The sequence below is a fragment of the Lynx rufus genome, unplaced genomic scaffold (assembly GCF_022079265.1).
Source record: "Lynx rufus isolate CCGP_SWC_20201006 ecotype Redwood Valley unplaced genomic scaffold, mLynRuf1.p SCAF_29, whole genome shotgun sequence".
In the NCBI taxonomy this organism is placed as follows: Eukaryota; Metazoa; Chordata; class Mammalia; order Carnivora; family Felidae; genus Lynx; species Lynx rufus.
Genome location: NW_025814844.1, coordinates 2743592 through 2765148, shown reverse-complemented (window position 1 = coordinate 2765148; position 21557 = coordinate 2743592). Strand labels below are relative to the sequence as shown.

At 42.1% G+C, this 21557-nt stretch overlaps 1 protein-coding gene across 1 annotated transcript in view; it reads left to right on the top strand.

Moving 5' to 3' along the window:
- The window catches only part of CEP192 (centrosomal protein 192), a 133218-nt gene extending 120773 nt beyond the window's left edge, over positions 1–12445 (top strand). Inside the window, exons 41-45 of the mRNA XM_047090282.1 lie at positions 2765–2884; positions 3555–3676; positions 6264–6390; positions 6846–6904; positions 11998–12445. Coding sequence (XP_046946238.1) covers positions 2765–2884; positions 3555–3676; positions 6264–6390; positions 6846–6904; positions 11998–12139 — 570 coding nt within the window. The 3' untranslated portion in view covers positions 12140–12445. The remainder of the gene's footprint in view (positions 1–2764; positions 2885–3554; positions 3677–6263; positions 6391–6845; positions 6905–11997) is intronic.
- The last annotated feature ends 9112 nt before the right edge of the window (positions 12446–21557 follow it).

Sequence of the window (21557 nt, the reverse complement as noted above, 5' to 3'; positions counted from 1 at the left end):
CCGACGCGGGGCTCGAACTCACGGACCGTGAGATCGTGACCTGGCTGAAGTCGGACGCTTAACCGACTGCGCCACCCAGGCGCCCCAAGCCTTGGTTTTTTAGATGTGACACCAATAAAGCACAAGTGATAAAAGAAAAAATAGATGAATTATCAAAATGTAAAACTTGAGTACATCAAAGGATACCATTAAGAAAGTGAAAAGGCAGGGCGCCTGGGTGGCTCAGTTGGTTGGGCAACCGACTTCGGCTCAGTTCTTGATCTCACAGTTTGTGAGTTCAAGCCCCACGTCAGGCTCTGTGCTGACAGCTCAGAGCCTGGAGCCTGCTTCAGATTCTGTGTCTCCCCCTCTCTCTACCCCTCCCCTGCTCACGCTCTGTGTCTTTCTGTCTCTCAACAATAAGTAAACGTTTGAAAAAAATTTTTTTAAAAGCGAAAAGGCATCCCAGATTATGGGAGAAAAATATTTAGAAGTCCTATGTTAACGAAGGGCTTGTATCCAAAATGTATACAACTAGATAATACAAAGACAAATTACCTGTTTAAAAAATGAGTACAAGAGGGGCACCTGGGTGGCTCAGTCGGTTGAGTGTCCGACTTCGGCTCAGGTCATGATCTCACAGTCTGTGAGTTCAAGCCCTGCATCGGGCTCTGTGCTGATGGCTCAGAGCCTGGAGCCTGCTTCCGATTCTGTGTCTGCCTCTCTCTCTGCCCCTTCCCTGCTCATGCTCTGTCTCTCTCTGTCTCAAAAATAAATAAAAACATTAAAAAAATTTTTCTTTAAAAAAAATGAGTACAAGAACTGAATAGACATTTCTCCAAAACAGATATGAAAGTGGCCAGTAAATACATGAAAAAATATTTGGAATTACTGTTCATCAGGGAAATGCAAAAACAAAACCACAATGAGATATCACTTCATGCCCCAGGATGACTGATTTCAAAAACCAGACAGTAATAAGTGTTGGCAAAGATACAGAGAAATTAAGACCTTCGTACATTGCTGGTGGGAATGGAAAATGGTACAGCTGCAATGAAAAATAGTTTGACGGTTCCTCAGTAAAGTAAATGTAGACTTACCCTATGAGCCAGCAACTCCACTTCTGGACATATATCCCAAAACATTGAAAACCAGCATTCAAACAAAAATTTATACACAAATATTCACAGCACAAAAGGATAGAGGGTGGCTAGAGCCTGGGTGGCTCAGTCGGTTAAGCATCCAACTTTGACTCAAGTCATGAGTTCAAGCTGAGTTCTCACAGTCTATGAGTTCGAGCTCCGCGTCAGGCTCTGTGCTGACAGCTCAGAGCCTGGAGCCTGGTAAGGATTCTGTGTCTCCCTCTCTCTCTGCCCCTCCCTGCTCACACTCTGTCTCTCAAAAATAAACATTAAAAAAAAATTAAAAATGAAAAAAAGGATAGAAATAACCCAAATGTCCATCAACTGATAGGTGGATAAACAAAATGTATGTCCATGCAATGAAATATTACTTGGCAATAAAAGGGAATGAAGCACTGATAATATGCTACCACGTGAACCTTGAAAAAACATGCTAAGTGAAACAGTCCAGACACAAAGGCCACGTACCTTGAAAAAACATGCTAAGTGAAACAGTCCAGACACAAAGGCCACATAGTATATGATTCAGTGCGTGTGGAATGTGTAAAATAGGTAAAGCTGTAGAGACAGAAGGTAAATATGTCCTTGCTGGACATGGGAGTGAGAGAGGGGAGTGGGAAATGACTGCTGACGGTATGGGGATTCTTTTTGGATTGTTGAAAATATTTTAAAATCAGATTGTGGTGGTGGGTGCCCAGTTCTGAAAATATACTAAAAACCCTGACCACACTTGAAGTGGGTGAACTGTATGGTATATGAATTCTGTCTCAATGAAGCTTTGAGAAAGGAAAAACAAGGATGCAGGACTAGATTGTCTCTTGGGAATTTCTCCTTTCACATAGTACCAGACATAGAAATGAAACCTCCATGAAGTCTTTGTTTTTTGCTTACCATACTGCCAGATCACATTTGTTAACTGAATTCCAGGTCTGGGTACTTAATTTATGTTAGGGGAGATCTTCTAACATCTCCTGCCTAAGTAAGGCACATCATTCTGGGACCATTTAAGGAAGTACTACCAAAAAGCACAACTATTGATGTGTATAATTAGTGATCCAAATTAGGGTCACTTAAGAGTTTTAATGTTAAGTTCAGATCCAAAGATACTGATTAGTGATTAACATAACTAATAGTATTTTTAACACTAAATTATTTGATAAAGGAAGCACTTAACACTGGTAAACTTTGTAAGATACTACTTTTAAATATTATAGCTTCCTCATCCTGAGCTTTTTATAGGTTGTACTCATACAGTTCATATGTATAACTTTGAAATGTGTGGTCAGGGTAACTGGTTCTGGGCATTAGGCCTTTACTGCATGGCCAGCAGAGGGTTCCATAAGCATTGTAATGAAAGACTGGATTGTGTTTCTGGGATGACCTTCCTCATTTAGGTCTTGTACATGACAGCTCTAGAATTTTTTGATAATGTAAATAACATTTACATTTTGAGGAATATGTTACATAGAAATCTAAAGAAAAATGTATTTTGGATGTGGTATATAGTAACAAGACCACCAAAAGTAGAATTGTTCAAATTCTTTTTCAGTTAGCAGCAAAACTAGCCAGTGCAAAACCGTATACCAATTACAGGTACATGAGATTTGGGTCTAAATTTCTTCCCTGGATGTGTTGTTTTGTAGGTCTCCATCATGTTTTTGCCCAGAGATAGAGGAGATTATGCTCAGTTTTGGGATGTTGAGTGTCACCCCCTTAAAGAGCCTCACATGAAACATACCTTGAGATTTCAACTCTCTGGACAAGTGAGTGTTACACTGAATTTAAGTAAATTATTGTGTGTATATATTAAAAACATTAAGTGAAACTGACATGGAAAACTGTCCTGAAAGTGCAGACTATTTTCCTGGTATTCTAATTTCATTAATTCTGTTGTCTGGCCCTGTAATCTTAATTTTCTCATTTGCCTTGATTGATTGGCATGTTTGAAGTCTGAGTTTGGGTCTATGAAATCTATGTTTGACTTGATTAAGAGCGTGTGTGTGTGTGTGTGTGTGTGTGTGTGTATGTAAAAGAAACTGAACAGTATAAGGTATAGTGTTTGCAATTTAGGGAATTTAAAAATCTTGGGGCGCCTGGGTGGCGCAGTCGGTTAAGCGTCCGACTTCAGCCAGGTCACGATCTCGCGGTCCGTGAGTTCGAGCCCCGCGTCGGGCTCTGGGCTGATGGCTCAGAGCCTGGAGCCTGTTTCCGATTCTGTGTCTCCCTCTCTCTCTGCCCCTCCCCCGTTCATGCTCTGTCTCTCTCTGTCCCAAAAATAAATAAACGTTGAAAAAAAAAAAAAAATTTAAAAATCTTAAGTTTTCTTTGAAAAATTAAGAAGGAAATAGTAGAATTCAAATGGGTAAATTTCCAGATATTTTCCTAGTATTGACTTCTCATCCCCCACCCTGTGATTTTTTTTTTTTTATACAGAGTGTCAAAACAGAAAATGAGCCTGAAAATTCAGAAATTTCCACAAACTCTCTCATTAAACTAGATAATTTAGTTAAACCCCGGAGACCAGCTGTATCAGAGGCTTCTGCTCTCGTACCTGGGTATGTTGTTTTTGTCATTCTTATGACATATTTTCCAGTACTTTACTGAGATATAATTATATACAGTAAAATGCTCAGTGACCTTACCTATGAGTTTCCATGCATTGCTACCACTCCAGTCAAGACAGAGCATTTCTCTCACCCAGAAAGCTCTTACACATCCCTTTGCAGTCAGCCCTGCCCTCACCCCAATATTTGTTCTGTTCTCATCTTTTGGCATAGGTTGGTTTTGTTGAATTTCATACACATACACACCCCTTGAGTCTGGCTTCTTTCACCACACATAATTTTTGGGGATTCATTTGTGTTGTTGAGTATGTCTGTAGTTTGTCCCTTTTCATTATTGAGTATTGCTTTATGTGAACATATCACAATTTATTCATTTTCCTGATGACACTTGAGTAGCTTCTCATTTGGAGCCATTATAAAGGAAGGTGCTATGAACACTATTGTGTGTATTTTTGTGGAGATATTGTTTTAATTTCTTTTGGGTAAAAATACCTGAAAAGTAGAATTGCTGAGTCACATGGTAAGCATGTGTTTAACTTTATTTATATTTTTTAATTTTTTAAATGTTTATTTTTTTATTTTTGAGAGAGAGAAAGAGTGTGAGCAGGGCAGGGGAGAGACAGGGGGAGAGAGAGAATACCAAGCAGGCTCTGTGCTGATAGCACAGAGCCTGACATGGGGCTCGAACATGTCTGAGCAGAAATCAGGAGCTGGCCACTTAACTGACTGAGCCACCCAGGCACGCTGTTTAAAAGTATGTGTTTAACTTTAAAACAAACTGCCAAATTGTTTTCCTGAAGTGGCCATACCATTTTATGTTCCCAAAAACATTGTACAAAAGCCGATTCTTAAAAACTTTTTAAAATGTGTATTTTATACCAGTAGCTTGCACAGCTGTGATGAAAATATTTAAGTATTTTACCTAATACACATGTTTTTTACAATCCTTAAGTAACTAATATTTAGATCTTTGTTCTGGAGGAAGATGCTTATAAGAAAAATATATGTTGAATACCTACTAAATTTAATATAAATGTGGTCATTTATTTTCTAATAGGAGTAAATAATATGTTTTGTAAGAAATTAGGCTCCTTTAAAGAGTATGTGTTCTTACCACACTCTTTTGATGCTGTTTACTCATCTGCTCATCTCGTAATTACTGAGCACACACCATGTGCCAGGTAGTGGAAGCAGAACTGCCCTCGTCCTTGCCTCCATGGACTTCACTTCCTGGAGGAGGAGGCAGCACATCAACAAATTATCTCACTAACAGGCTTGATTACAACTTGTGGAAAGGACTGGAAGGAAATAAATGGGAAACATGGGAAACATGACACAGGGAGCTTGATGTGTGATACCTGGGAAGAGCCTCCCTGAAATGGGACCTTTAAGTTGAGGAGGATGAGTGGAAATGATGGAGGTAAAGAGCATAGGAAAAGTTCCCAGCATTGTGAGGACTGGCTTGTGGGGATCGTTGGCCCTCGAGGAACCAAAGGCAGCACATAGGCCTAGAGCCCAGAGGGAGGGAGAGTATGTGAGGGGAGGCCAGAGGGTGAGTGGGCAGAGGCAGACCACACAGAGCCTTGCATGTCAGATGTTAATTTGGGGGTTTATTTGGGAAGCTGTTGGACCACTGAGTGACATGATCATATTTCAGTATTTATAGAAAAATCCTCTGTCTGTGGTACAGGCTGATTAGGAGGAGGCCAGGGTAGATATGGTAAAACAAGTCTGAAGCTATTATTAAACAGACCAGGATTAAAGTAGTGTCAAGGAAAATGATGAGAAATGAACAGATCTGAGAGGTATAGAGGAAGAAAATTTGAAGGACTCAGTGGATGGGTTGAGTAAGGGGGCTTGAGAGAGAAAGGGGGTCAAAGTTGGCTCTCAGAAAAACAAATGGAGGGTCAGGTTTGAGGAGAAAGATCCCGGGTTTAGTCTGTATTTATGGTGACATATCATTGTGTGGTGATAGGCATGTTGCCCAGAGGCTCAGATCTGGGAGTCATGGGGTCAGGTCGATGGATCACTGAGATGGGATTGCCTAGGGAGACTGCAGGAAGAACAGTTAGGGATGTTGAGGGCTAGGCCACACGGGACAACAGCATTGGCAGTGAGGGAGTGGGCATGAGCCTGCTCAGACTGAGTATGGCATCTAGGTCACTGCCATCAAATGCTGCCAAGAGGCCAGAGCTTGTGTTCCACTCTCAGGGTAGTCTGTCCTGAAAAATGGGGATCATCCCGTGGACTGCACTGGGAGTGGTCCAGCTGAAATGGACTAAGGTGAAAGGAACACCTGTGGATGCATTGAGTGTGAGCCGAGTGGGGAGCTAGAGCCCCAGCCCCCCTGAGGAGAAAGGGGTACTGTCCTGTCCCACTTTGTGGCTGATCCCACACCTTATCTGAGTGCTCTGGTGGGCATTTTCTCTTCACACAGACTAGTGAAGTTGCTGTTACAGAACTATTTTCTAACTGAGTTGTGAGAGAAAACACAAATCAACACTTTCAAGATTAATGTGTATAGCCTAACTTACTGTGGAATTTAAATGGTTAACTTTTCAACATGTTTCCAAAGCAGGCAGCTTGACTTGACTCACCGTGGGGTTTATGCCCCAGAAGATGTATATCAGTTTCTGCCGACTAGGGTCGGGGAATCAAGGACGCTGAAAGTCAACTTGCGAAATAATTCTTTCATTACGCACTCTGTAAGTTGGAAATAGTACTGTGGGCTTTGGGAAAGTGGATATATTCAACTATTTTATAAATATTTTCCTAATAATTTAGAAGCTTGTTTTATAGATTATACCTAAGTTATAATAATGAGTTAATTTTTTAAATGACTCATACTGCATTTGGAAAGATACTCATGGGAAGAATTGAAAATATTTAGCATTTGTCTTCATATTTTCATTTTTAAAGTTTTCTCTCATTTTCTCTTTCTTCTGTACCATTATACCAACATATTTCTGGATAGCATTTACTCTAGTCAGAACTAGGATAAATTCATATTGAAATTCTTTTAAATTTGTTTTCATGTGCAATTACCTAATTTTGTGACTACACTTAAATTTACTAAATATCTTTAATTAAAGAAATGTTTTAAGTATGCTCAAATATCTAACTTGCATAATTTCATAAAGTGTTTCATATTAAATTCCAGCTGAAGTTTTTAAGTCCCAGAGAGCCTTTCTACGTCAAACATTCAAAATATTCTTTGAGGTGAGTTTATTATAAATCAAAATGTTCTCATCCTAGTGCAGGACTTTGTTTTCAGGACTAAAAAGAGCTGAGGAGCCTGCAGGGAAATCATTTCACGACTGCCCATAAGTGTGCTCTACTGTCTAGCAACCCAAACTTTGTGCAATGGTTTGGACTTAGCATATGATTCCTGTTATCTGGTATTTTGCCAGCCACATAAATACATTGAAGCTTAATCATCTTGTGATTAACTTTAGAATAATTCCTGCTTTAAATGTTATTTTCACTGTGCTAAGAATCAAGGAGTTAAATTCTCAATAATTGGGACAAAAACCTTCCCAGATTAACTGGGGAAACTTTTATTATGATATTTTCTAGTTGTCATTCTTCAAATACCCTATATTGTTCTTAAATCCGGGCCTCATTTTCTTGTAATCCTTGCTACTTTTCATTTTCATATGATATACATTTAGATTGATATCTCAAACCGGTTTAATAGTAGGGTTCTATTGGACTTAACACTGAAGAATAATTTTCTCTTCATCTTTGAATCTTTAAGCTACTTAATCATAAGGTATTTCATTTTAGCATTAGATGATTCCGAAAACATGTTGCATGAAAACTTGGACCACTGTGCCTAGGACTAGTCTAGGACTGCCTCTTCCTGAGGTACTAAGGCCAGCAGTGCCATACTCTGGAAAGTTGCACGTATCTCTAGATCCTGAAAAGATAAGACACTGTGCAAGGGAGGCCCTTCTCTCGTCTTCTCTTTCTTTTCCCTCCAAACCTGCTATTCCTGTACTTGAGGTTCTGGCACTCCCTTTGCCTCCCAGGGGACTGACTTAAGGGCACAAACTGCAAATTAAACAATGAATGTATCTAGAAAGTTATCATAGGCTTCATGTCTCTGAGCCTAGGTTTCCTGATTTGTGAAATGCAGTGTTCCTGGCAACCTGGGCTCCTTAGGAGGCTGACGTAAGCCATCTGTGGGTGTCAGCACCTGGCCCTATGGGAGATGCTCAGCAGGTGGTGACATCTTCAGCAGTACTGACAATGCCCTAATTTCAGCCAGCCTACTGGGGGTGGGGGGGCGGTCTGTGAAGACCAGCCCCACAGATTTTGATGGAACACCACAGATGCCTGCATGTCCATGCTTTTCCATTAACCCCTTCAACAGCCACATGGAGGAGAAAGACCTAACTTCATTTATTTGGTTTTTTTTTTTTAATGTTTATTTATTTTTGAGAGAGGGAGAGACAGACCAAACACAAGCAGGGGAGGGGCAGAGAGGGAGACACAGAATCTGAAGCAGGCTCCAGGCTCTGAGCTGTCGGCACAGAGCCCAACGCGGGGCTCAAGCCCACAGACTGTGAGATCATGACCTGAGCAGAAGTCAGACCCTTAACCGACTGAGCCACCCAGGCACCCCAGAAAGGCCTAACTTTAAAAAACAAAAAACAAAAAACACTAACTGAACATTTTCCAGCTTCTCTACTCTTGAGTCCTTGACTCCCAGCAACCTGTGGACCTCCAGTCAGTGAGCCTTTGCCCTACTGGTTTAAGACAGGTGGTGCTAGACTGTTGTGTTAAGACTGTTGTGTTAAGACTGTGGTGCTAGACAGTAGATGGACGCTGCTAAATACATGAGTGAGAAGACCAAGTGAAGTACACCCCAGGTCACAGAAAAACTTCTCTCCTGACTCCTCCACAGGCTAAAATTTTACATAAAGTAAAGCAGAAAAGCTGGTTTCTTTATACTTAAGAATGACTTCTTTCAACTTTGCAGAAGCAAAAATTTGCTACAGTAGCTCACTTGAAAATTTTTACACAAAACTGAAATAATGGTGCTCCTTCTTGTAAGTGTTGAGTGCTTTTGTATTTATCCCAAATATTAGACACTTTGAACAGGGGCTCATGAAATACAAGTGCTGGGGGAGAGCAGTGATTAGCTTGCTTTGGCAGGTGGAACAGAATCTATTCTGAGAATCTGAAAAGCAGTTCCCAGCTTTCTTTTAGTGGCGTTTTTGTTCATTAGATGGTTCTTTGCTCTATGATACCATTAGCTCCACCCTTCCAGAGTAATAATGTGACTTTACTCATCTCTAGGGTACATGAGGTAATCAGTGCCTTACTACAAGTATGCACCTCCCCGGGGCAGTTGTGAGGCATGATGGGGCTGCTTTTACACATGAAAGTGCCCCGAGGCCTTTGGGATATGAACCGCAACATAAATAGGCCAGAAGCGCTTCACCCAGAGGTTCCGGGGGTTTTGTCTAGTGCAGAGGCGGGGAACATGGATGGGTGTTAGGGATATACACGCCTTTTTTTATTTTATTATTTAAAAAATTTTTTTATGTTTATTTATTTTTGAGACGGGGGGAGACAGAGCGTGAGTGGGGGTGGTGGGCAGAGAGAGAGGGAGACACAGAATCCAAAGCAGGCTCCAGGCTCCAAGCTGTCAGCACAGAGCCCAATGCGGGGCTTGAACCCACGAACCATGAGATATGACCTGAGCTGAAGTCAGATGCTTAACCGACTGAGCCACCCAGGCGCCCCAGGGATATACCCCCTTAAAGCAATAGATTATAAATAAGGAAGGTAATAGGGAGAAGGAAACCCTGATTATCAGTTTTTTTGTAAAGGTCGTTTTGGGGGGTCTAGGTGACCATCTCTATCATATCTCCATAAAAAGAATTCATTCATGTTCCCACTTAGCCCTGAAAAGCATTCTTCCGTTAACCTATTGTTTTATTCTAGTTTAATCTCTGCTGTGACATTTTAGTGACATGTTTCCCCTCTCCTGTGCCCACGTCTGCATGCACCCAGTGTCCTGGCAGGCTCCTGCTGCTGACCTGCCAGACCCTGCTGTCTCATTCCAGAGGGCTTTCTCACAAAAGTCACAGCCAGGGACAGTGCTGTCATTGAGCTGTTGTTACTTCTCACCAGCACACACAGGAACCAAGCAGTTTGTTACTTTGTGATGGTACCTTGGCTGTGCCAAGAGTATTCCTTTTAAATTAAAAGAAAGAAAAGAAAAATGATGGTTTATAGAATTTTCAGGTTCTGTAGATGGGGGCAGGCAGTGGAGGAGGCAGTTTGAATGCATGTTCACAGCTGCTGTGTCCCTCTCTTAAAGCATCTTTGCTCTTTGTGTGCCTGTGCTGTAACAGTAGCCCTTGCCTGGTACCTGGTAAGAGATTTTGAGCTAGACCTGTCCCCTGGGTTCAGCATACTTTACTGTTACCTTTAAGTTTAAAGTTGTGTGTGTGTGTGTGTGTGTGTGTGTGTGTGTGTGTGTGTGTGTAGAGAGATTAAAAGCAGTTTTTAATAATAGTACAAGGTACTATGGTAAATATATCCATGTTACTTGAAGTGTTCTAGAACTATGTTAAATTTTATAGTTCTTTCTAAATCGCATTCAAGTTTATTCAGAGTATCTGTAAGTCTAAAACAGATGATATATGTTTATCATAATACATTTTTAAAACACTTTCTCAGTTGAATATAGAACAGTTCTGTGTTCTATATTAAAATTTGTTAATGATGGGATCTGTCAGATTTATTTCAGGATATTTTATTACTTTTAGCAATTCATAAGTTATAAAGCCTCTTAAGTTGGCAAATTGTACTACATTATTCTGGGTACTGAAATGCTAACATGAAAGAGAAAATGGTAGTTTGTCAGTGCCGGGCACTAGGTACTGTGTTTTTAAATTTGGACATGGGAAATTAGGGTATAATGCATTAGGGGAAAATAACCCAGACTTAAAAATTTGGTGTGTGTGTGTGTGTGTGTACGTATGCATGTATTTTTAAAATTCTGCATTATCAGTTATATCCAGGAAAAGGGCTTTGAAATACTAAAACTGTTTTCTAAATTTTTAGCCCACTGCAGTTATATACCCAGAAGCTAACACTGTACACAGGAAGTGTGTTGGAAACAAAAGCATATATCAGTTCCAATTGCTGAACTTTAAGACATGTAGTTTGGAAATGAGACTCAGGGATGAACTACCTTCCCTCTGAGGGAAGTCTGAAAGCTATTAATTTTCACTCAAAACAAGACTAAAAGTCAGTGACATCACATAGGCTTTGATGAACTTTATGTAGTTTCATTCACCATGAGGATAAAGGTGTATTTTAAACTCTTGGGACCTGGTTTTGTGAACAGAAACCTCCCAACATAATACTTTTAAACACAGGGTACTCATTACCTGCCTCTATACAGCTGACCCTTGAACAGAGCAAGGATTAGGGGTGTCAACTCCCATGTGGTAGAAAATCTGTGTATAACTTTTGACTCCCCCCAAAACTAAATTTACAATAGCCCACTGTTGACCAGAAGCCTTACCAATAACATAGTCAATTAACATAACTTTTGTATACTAAATGTATTATGTACTATATTCTTACAATAAAGTAAGCTAGAGAAAAGAAAGTGTTATCAAGAAAATGATAGTACATCAAGCTCTGGCCTCTTGGCAGCATTTGATGGCAGTGACCTAGACGCCATACTCAGTCTGAGCAGGCTCATACCCACTCCCTCACTGCCAATGCTGCTGTCGCGTGTGTACATCAGTTCAAACCCGTGTTGTTCAATGGTCAAACGTAACCTAAAAATAAATTTTCAGGACAGTTTTTTAATAAAAGTTCACACGAATGCTGGTGGAGCAGAACCTGCACAGCCCTGTTAATGACCAGCACAAGTGGCGTGGGTTCATACTCTCCCCAGTTGAGCGTGCTGCTGAAGGAGGGTCGGGGGTCCCCTGTTCCTCTGCCCTTTCTTGGGCAGATGGCTACCTGCCTGCGGACAGAACACTTTCACATGCAATAGAACAGACCTCTTGTTTCCCTTTTCCTATTTTTTTGGATGGCCAGGAATATATATGCAATACTATTTGAATCAGGTTTTAGATTTTCCCTTTCTCTGTGCCAGTTTCTTGTTAAATAATATCATTAAAGAAATGAGAACCAAATTTAAACCAAACATAACTCCGCTGAGTTCTTCCATCAAAATCTGACCGCACCCTGCCATGCACGGAGCTGGTTACAGTGGTGGGTGATGCACGTGCTGCTGTAGCACCAGGCCGATGACCTTTCCTTTCTCTTTCCAGAGCCCAGCATTATATCAACATGCCTGTGCAGTTCAGACCAAAGTCGGCAGGCAGATTTGAAGCTTTGCTGGTTATTCAAACAGATGAAGGCAAGAGTGTTGCTATTCGACTCATGGGTGAAGCTCTTGAAAAAATTAACTAGATACATTTTATGCAAAGTAAACTACATAAGTTATATTTTGGTAACTTCATTTTATTTTTACACTGCAATATTCTTTTGTATATATTTTGTAAGATTGTTTTGATAACTAGATTTTTGTTTGTTTTGAGAAGCTAATACTGAATGAAGACCTGACTAAAATATCATGTATGTAGCCCACAGTATTGTACTTAACTTTTTTATAGGGGACAAGAGAGTTCTATTTTTGCATTGATTATGATACTCTGAATAAATATGGTATATATTTTAATGTGATATAACCAGAAATAAACTTCCATTTCCATTGAACCTGTCTTTTTTATATCATGTAATACAGAAATCAGAATATTGCTTTATTCTAATTATTTTCAAGCTACTGGGTCTGTTTTGTGATCCCCCCCACTCCATTACACAGTTTCCTTTCCTCTAAGAAATTCCTTCTTTGGTCCTTCTTTCTGTTAGCTAATTGCCCAGATTAGAACAGAAGTGTACTTTTAAAGAAATTATTTTTCGGGGCGCCTGGGTGGCGCAGTCGGTTAAGCGTCCGACTTCAGCCAGGTCACGATCTCGCAGTCAGTGGGTTCGAGCCCCGCGTCAGGCTCTGGGCTGATGGCTCAGAGCCTGGAGCCTGTTTCCGATTCTGTGTCTCCCTCTCTCTCTGCCCCTCCCCCGTTCATGCTCTGTGTCTCTCTGTCCCAAAAATAAATAAATGTTGAAGAAAAAAAAAAAATTTAAAGAAATTATTTTTCTCCAGAGTAGCAGAATTCATATTCTGTGCAAATACATTAGAGAGGTTGATGTATTTTAAGATAGCATTTATTGTAATTAAAGCCAGATGGGACAGCTGCTCCAGAACACCGCATAGAAGGTATGCTCCACAAGCAGGTGCCTGTGGGAAGGCAGTGAGTTGCTGAGGGGGCAGAACAGTCCTCCCCTTATGTCATCCTGAGCTGTGAGGTAGAAAAGGTGACACAGATACCTGGTTTTACCCAGGAGGAACATGATTATTAATTGCCTCTCAACCATTACTGTTAAGTCCCCGAGCCCTAGCTAATAGCCTTGGTCTTTGGAGCAACAAAATTCCAGATTGTGAGCAATTGTGTAATGGGTTAGGGTGATCACAGTTGGATATTACTGATGGAGTAGAAAGACCGTGGAATGTGCAAGAAGCTGCCTAGATGGCTTAAATCTACAGCAGTTTGGAAGCAGCGATGGTGAGCTGGAGACAGGAAAACATTTCTTCTTTTCTCTTCTACCTTATTTCTCTGGCTTAGACATTTATAAAAACATTTTTCACAAGTTAAACAGTTGTTGCTGTTACTGATACTGTCCTACTCCAGTTTTAGAGTTCATACATCAAATGTCGGTGACTTCATGCTTGAACATGTATTATTTGACAACATTCAGCCTCAAAAATTTTGAAATGGTGGTACTGCTTTTTAAAAATATTTGCCCTGGTCTTTCAGTTCCTAAGAATTGTTACATTTCTGTGTAACCATCACTTTGCCTTTTACATTCTACTCAGGAGGTTTTAAAAAAAAAAAAAAAAAAGTTTAGGCAAACAAAAACTTTAAAAGTGACTCTCCTTCCACAGACCATATGCTTTTATGGGTATGCATTTCTTCCTGTCCCTTCCGTGTGTTGGAAACCTGATGCTTGGAATTTGGGAAACAGTTGGATGTGAACCAGTGGTTGACTGCAGCCAGTCATCACTGTAAAGCAACTCCAGTCACTGGCTCCCTTCACTGTGATCTGCAGTGTGGAAGAGCATCTAATGGGCAAAGTTACCAACCCCTGATTAGGTTTCCATCTAGAAGCTGGTTCCCCTTCTTTCCCATTCCTTCCCAGATTGATATCTTGAGTCTTAAACTCTCCTGTAAGCTTCAGGCTCAGCTGGACATTTCCACCTGGTTATCAAATAGGCATCTCAAACTTGGATTCACTCCCTGACTTACATATGTTTCTCTCTAGCTTTCCTCATCTCCATAAATTTCCCCACTTTTCATCCAGTTATTTAGCTAAAACCCTAGGTTTGGGTGTTTTACCCTCATCCCCATCTACTCTACCGAACTTTTCTCACAGAAGTCCTTCAGTCTGTGTCCAGAGGTGGCCACTGTGGCCCGGGCCACCATCCTTTCAAGGACCGCTGTCCTTGTCCCCTCCCCACACTGCTGCTGGTGCTCTTGCCTCAGGAAGCCCTTCTACACCAGCAGGCAGAGTTACAGTTTGTAAAAAGGTAGACCAGAGCCAAGGCTCCTCTGCTTATACCGTAAAACCTTGGTTTGTGAGCATAATGTGTTTCAGAAACATACTTGTATTCCAAAGTACTTGTATATCAAAGAGAATTTCCCCATAAGAAAGAATGGAAACTCAGATGATTCATTCCACAACCCAAAAATATTCATATAAAAGTGATTACAATACTGTAATATGATACAAACTAAGAAAATACAAAATGTAAAGAAAAATAAATTAACCTGCATTTACCTTTTTGAAAACCTTTGTGGCTGGTGTGAGGGAGACAAGAGAGGAGGGTTATTGTGTGGGGTGACTTTCACTATCACTAACGGAATCACTGCTATCTATTGGCTCATTGGAATCTTTTTCTTTTCGTGCAACTTTAATAACCTATCCAATGACACTTGCTTTTGTCTCCTTTTGAGGATTTCACAGAAACGTGACATTGCATTGTCATTAAGCAGATTCATTGCTCGCACTGCTACAGCCTTATTTGGGTGGTGCTTTTGTACAAAATTTTGCTCCGTTTCCCACATTTTACACATCTCCTGATCTCATTTGCAGTGAGGGATTCCTCCGCACTTTTCTCCTCCTTCTCTGCAGATGAGATACAGATGTAGACTTCTTGTAAGATCTTGCAATTTTGGCCACTGTATACTTCTCAATGATTTCCTTCTTTCACCATAATCATCTTCTTCTTATCACTCTTCTTTTCAATATTTTTCTGAATGAGGCCATTGTATACACTTGCATGGATGTTGACTACAGTACAGTATTAATAAACTCATCATACACTGTATTTAATGTAAGTGGCAATAAGGCAGCTGAGGAAAGGGTCTATATCTGCAGGCAGCCTGACTTAGAATGAAGCAAAGCATTCCTAGGTGTACTCTTGTATGGAAAAGCAAAGGACTGTCCATAGGTGCTTTGAAGTGACAAAAAATACACTAGTGCCAGTTATGGGCACCTTCCAACGTTCTGAAAAATCACTGATTTCTGCCAACTAGTGCAGGTTGAGACCGAGCATCTGAGCTTGAAAGATCATCACCCACAATCCCACAGCAAGGGAGAGAGAGAAGGACCATTGGCTCAGTTGTGATCATGTGACATTTGGCATCATGTACTACTCGTACTGCAAAACCTCGCTTGTTTTATCAAGTTAAGACTTATTAGAAAGGATTGCTCTTCTTGAGGAACACTTGCAGAACAAGTTACTCGCAATCCAAGGTTTCACTATGTATAATTACATTATGTGCGGTCTGAGCCCACACTCACTCTCCTGTTGGCCTGGGCAGCTGTTGGTCATTTGGCTTCTGCCTTCTTCTGTGGCCTCAACTGCTGCCCCTCCAACCACTTGCACCAGCTCTGTGGCTGTTGTTTTCTGGCTCAATCACTAGGGCCTTCTCAGTTGCTGGGCCCTTGCCATCTCAAGCTCTCCCCCAGATCTTGGTATGGCTGTTTCCTCCCCTCCCTTGGGGAGCCTTTCCTGACCACTGTGTCCAAAGGAACCCTGACTATCTCACATCACACTGCTTACTTCCCATTACAACCCTCTCTCTACCTGACCCTTTCTTACATACTTATTGACTAGTTAATTATCTCCCTCTAAAATGTAAGCTCTGTGTGACCACACACCTAGCTGCCCTTCTGACCACTGCATCCCCAGACCTGGTCAGCCCATGCATGTATGATGATCACATTCATTGTTCTGGAAGTTTCTCCGCACATCGTCCTGATCCAAAGGCCCAGCCATGCTTCTCACCAACCCCAGTACACAGCATCCCAGGTTTCCCCAAGATTTCTTACCTAGTTTCTCACCAGTCTCCTGTGGACTGTTCCTCACCATAATAGATAAATGTTTATTGAGTGCTTCCTATGTGGCAGGTAGTGTCTCAGTGCCTTACATGACTGTCACCCTAAATTCATATCAACTTCATAGCGATGGACCCTTTCTTGGCAGGGAAGCCTGGGGGAGAGAGGATCAAAGGCTTCCCTCCTGCTGCAACCGCCAGGTACCTGTGACCATGTCTGGGGACAGACCAGCAGATCAGTAGCAGGCTCTGGGCTCAGGAGGGCAGGATGGCCTGGTGTGGATGAGCAGCCCAGGGCTGGGATCCGAACCTTGGTGTTTCTGACTTGGGTACCCAGTTGCAGATAATAGGAACTGTTCTGGAAATAGAGAAAATGTAACATTGGTATATGTCTTCTTTTAAAAATTTGATTCCCTTTGTAAAGTGACCCTGAGATCACAGATGAGTGTGTCCCGCCTGGGTCCCACATCTGACACACGATCCTGCTTCCCAGCCAGCCAAGATATTTAGCAGGCAAGACCCAAAGTTCCGTAGAATTCAGGGATGATTAATGTGCATCATTACTGATTTAATTAGTCCAGAAATGAGACCGGGTAAGAGGGCATCTGTTTTTAGTCTCCAATTAAACTCAGGGATGATTTTATACATAGGATACATATATTTTATGGGACACGGATCTCTGGGTAGAATTAAATTGGGCTATGTCTCACAAATATGAACTTGTTCTCTTTGTTTATTGAGTGGCTTTCCTCCCTTTTCGATTCAGTATTCATTTTCTAAAATTTTATATTTAACATGGGGGATTCTTGTTATTCTATAGAGGTTTGATGAAAACCTTGTTCTGAAGTGAAAAGTCTATTTCCCAACATCTTCCACTTAGTGAGAATTAATGCATCATTCTTCTCAAAGACACATCCCCTGGCTGCTGCTCATGCTGGATGCCCAGCCTGGCTCAGATCTACGGGTGTCATGTTGCTGGCCCTCGGATTCCAGCCGCCGGCTCATTGACCAGCGAGTTTGATAAAGTTCACTTTTCAAATTGTGTGCGAGTTGTATCTTTTTAGGTGGCTAACCAGCTCTTAATTAAATTTCAAAATGCCATTGTGATTCTCATAACCACACATGTCCAGCGTCCTGCCAGCTCCCCTGTGTGCTGTCATGCTGCCTTACAAACAGTGCTCCTTGTCCCAGACCTTCCTAAATCCTTGAACCCTACAGGACCTTGGTTATGGAAATTATTTGATATTGCTACTTACTCTGTCATTTTAAACAGGCCAATGACATATTAAAGCAGTGAAACTAAACCATTCAAATACTTATTTTTTTTTTTCAACGTTTATTTATTTTTGGGACAGAGAGAGACAGAGCATGAACGGGGGAGGGGCAGAGAGAGAGGGAGACACAGAATCGGAAACAGGCTCCAGGCTCCGAGCCATCAGCCCAGAGCCTGACGCGGGGCTCGAACTCCCGGACCGCGAGATCGTGACCTGGCTGAAGTCGGACGCTTAACCGACTGCGCCACCCAGGCGCCCCTCAAATACTTATTTTAAAGAAATAGCTCACTTGTTTTTGTGTTTTTATACCATTTCCTATAGCTTGGATAAGAGAATGAGCAGATAAAAATGTTCAGAGCTGTAATATTCTAAAAATAGTTGCTTTGTAAATAAGGATGACTTGAGTGATGGGTGTGGTGGGCATTATGGGCAGTTTCTGAGATGGCCCAAAATAATTCCTGTCTCCTTGTGTTCACGGCCTGTGTAATCGTTCCACCTGAGCAATGTGCTTCTAGCCTCAGCATTGGTGGACGTGTCATTTCTATGATTAGATTACAAAGAGATGTCCGTCTTGCCGAGAGACTCCCTCTGGCTTTAATGGAACGAGATGCCATCTGGGGAGGTCTTTGTGGCAAAGAACTGAGGACAGCTCCCAACCAACAACTGGCTAGGAACTGAGGGGCTCAGTCCAGCAGGTCAAAAGGCAGTGAATACTGTGGACCACCACGTAATTGAGCTTGAAAGTGGGTCCTTCCCCAGTTGAGCTTCAGACAAAACCCTAGTCTCGTCCAACCCTGGGTTGCCAAGCCAGGCCCCCCACTCCCAACCCATAGAAACTGATATCATACATGCTTATTGTTTAAGCCACTAAGTTCCTGGTAATTTGTTATGCAGCAGAAGATAACAAAGTGATGCTTAATGAAAAACTGCTGCCAGTATAACAAGCTCATATAATCAGCCACATTGGTAAATAATTACATGTAATGAATGGAAACAGTCCAACAACTATTGATCTTTCTGTGATTAGAAAGCTCTTTTTTTTTTTTTTTGAGTTTATTTATTTTGAGAGTGTGTGTTTGTGAGCGGGGGAGAGGAAGAGAGAGCAGGGGGGAGAGGCAGAGAGAGGAGAGGGAGAGGGAGAAACCCAAGCAAGCTTTGTGCTGTCAGTGCAGAGCCCGATGCGGGGCTCAGTCTGACAAACTGAGATCATGACCTGAGCCGAAATTAAGAGTTGGGATGCTTAACTGACTGAACCACCCAGGCGCCCTAGAAAACTCTTTTAGTCTCAAATGGGCACTCCCCTTTATGCCCAAGCAAAGGTCTTGGCATACTGGAACCAAGAATCCTATAAGTTTTCAAATGCACACCAAATGATTACAAGCAGTTAGAGCTTATTGAGCATTTAGGGAAACAGAATGAGAGCCTGTGTTAACTTACCTCCAGTTGCCAGAGCGATGGACTTGTTTGGACAGGAAGCCATGTGGGGTGGGTGGCCCTATGCCTAATGGAGCTGAGCAGCACTGGCTTTGAGAGCATGGCATTGAGGTATAGGAGGAGCTAGGCGGATGAAAGCACAATTGGATGTTGGGTCCTCCTTGGCATTGTTATAAATTTTATTCTTACAGCCAGTGCCTAACCTGAAAAATACATATAAGCACATGGAAGCGATTGTATTTAATTCTACAAACAGGGTTGGCATACACAGCCTATGGCAACTTTCTTACTATGACTTCAGGTGGGACAGGACACTGCTTGGTTCAAGCAGATTCTCCTTATGTCGTGGCTGATCCATAAAACTGCCCTTGTGTAGGAATCAGTGTGAGGAAATGCAGTATTTTATGCTTTGCCACATGTGAGGCTTGGGCCCTGAGAAGCTTTGAGGCAGGGCCAGAAACACCCTCGTCATCTGAATGGACTCAGCAGGCATCCTCCACATCCGTGCTGTGAGGGGGCAGGACTGCTGGGGAGAGGGGGCAGGCACCAGCGCCACTTGACTGCGGTACAGTTTTGCAGAGGGCACTTCTGTGGACGGAGCACTATGTCCTCAGTCTTGGAAGGTGATGCTCCAGCAGCTTCTTTGGCAACTGTCTTTATTAAAACATCCAGAGAGGCCAGTTTGTTCTGCTGCTGGGGCCAGGTGTACCTAATCCCTCTGGTCCAGCCTGCTTTCCCCTCACTTGCTTTCCACAGGCAAGGCCACCAGGGAGTGGGCCTCCCAACACCTTCTCTTTCACAGGGACACTTTCCCCACAGGGGGACCTTTCTTACCTGCCTTTCAGGTCCTCAGGGAAGATGGCCCATTGACTAATGGGTAACTGTTGAATGGTGCTCTGTTGAGTGTCTGTTCCATACATTCAATTGGAAGTGCTATGAGGGCAGGGACCAGGGCTGGTTGGTTTACCTCTGAAGTCTCTGCCTAAAGTAGTGCTGGCTTATGATTGGTTTTTGTATGTTTTGAATGAATGAATGCATCATCACTGAAGTTTCCATGTCTTAATATTTCAAAGGAAATACCAAGAGTATATAAATAATAACATAGGAATGGATGGACCCCTGTTTAATACAATGATTTTTTTTTTTTAAAGTGGGCTCCACACCCAATGTGGGGCTTGAACTCACAAGCCTGAGATCAAGAGTTGCATGCTTTACCAACTGAGCCAGCGAGGCGCCCCTAATAGAATGATGTATTCCTATCTCAAGCCACAAGCAAATGTTGCTAATGTAAAAGCACTAGAATCAGGAGCAGGCAACCCTGTTTACACCATAGCTGTCTCATTGTGTGGTCCTGATGGCCTACCTGCTGGCACCTGTGCAGGTGAACAAGTGGAAGAGATGAGATGGATCAGACAGGTGATTAAATTGTTGATGTGTGTTTCCAAGAGATCCCTTTAAAAATTGTGAACAATAGGGGCACCTGAGTGGCTCAGTTGGTTAAGCGTCCGACTTCGGCTCAGGTCATGATCTCACAGTTTGTAGGTTCAAGCCCTGCGTCAGGCTCTGTGTTGACAGCTCAGAGCCTGGAGCCTGCTTGGGATTCTGTGTCTCCCTCTCTCTCTGCCCCTCCCCTGTTCACACTCTCTCTCTCTCTCTCTCTCTCTCTCTCTCAAAAATAAATAAACATTAAAAAAATTAAAATAAATAAAATAAAAATTGTGAACAATAAGCATTCAGTCATGTGACTGGTACAAAATTGATATACAAAAATCCATAGCCTTTCTGTCTATAAAAAAATAATAACGGACAGTCAGAATATAATGGAAGGCAAGATGAAACACCTAGGAATAAAAGCATAAAGAAATGTGTAAAATGTACAGGAAGGAGACTTTAAAGTCTCCCTGGAGGACACAGAAGGAAGCTTGAATAGGAGGAGGACATGTGCCCACCGCGCCACTGAGCAGGAAGCTGTACCATGAATCACACAGGCGGGCCTGGTGGTGACCCCCCCAAGACTAATGCTTTGCAACCGCTGTTGGTTGGGGGTTTTCCACAGAGACAGTGAAGGGTCTCAACCCTCCAGCTGCGCTTGGAGCTGGGCCTGCAGCTAACTGTCCAGCTGCCACGTCTTTGTTCTTGCCCCGCCCCCTCCTTAGCACACCTCCATCAACCTAGCACCTCCTTTCTTTAAAGGGTAAAATCCTACACTTAACATATATCTTTATTAGAATTTTACATGTCCTTTGAATTGCGCTAGAGTTTTGTGAATATTGCACAATTATTACCGCTTTTGTTACAAAGTTGATTTTAAGTAGTCACCCCCAATTTTAGCGTGTGAATGGAGGCAGGTTAGGAATACGTATTTTGCATTACAGCGGAAAGACCTTTTGAAGAAAAATTCCAGTAATTAAATCTGTCAGTTCTCCCTAAACTGATCTCATTATTTAATGGCTTTCCAGTAACAATACCTACAAAGTATTTTTTAGGTGGAAGATTGACTCTAACGTTGATATGGAACAATGCCATGCATAAGTCACCAGGACAGTGCTGAGAAAAGGTAATGAGGGAGGCTGGTCCTGCCAGGTGTCAAAGACAAGGCTCCAGCTGTTGGCCTCCTGGCACCATAGAGAGGTGAGGACACCCCAGCCCTCAGAGACATAGCAG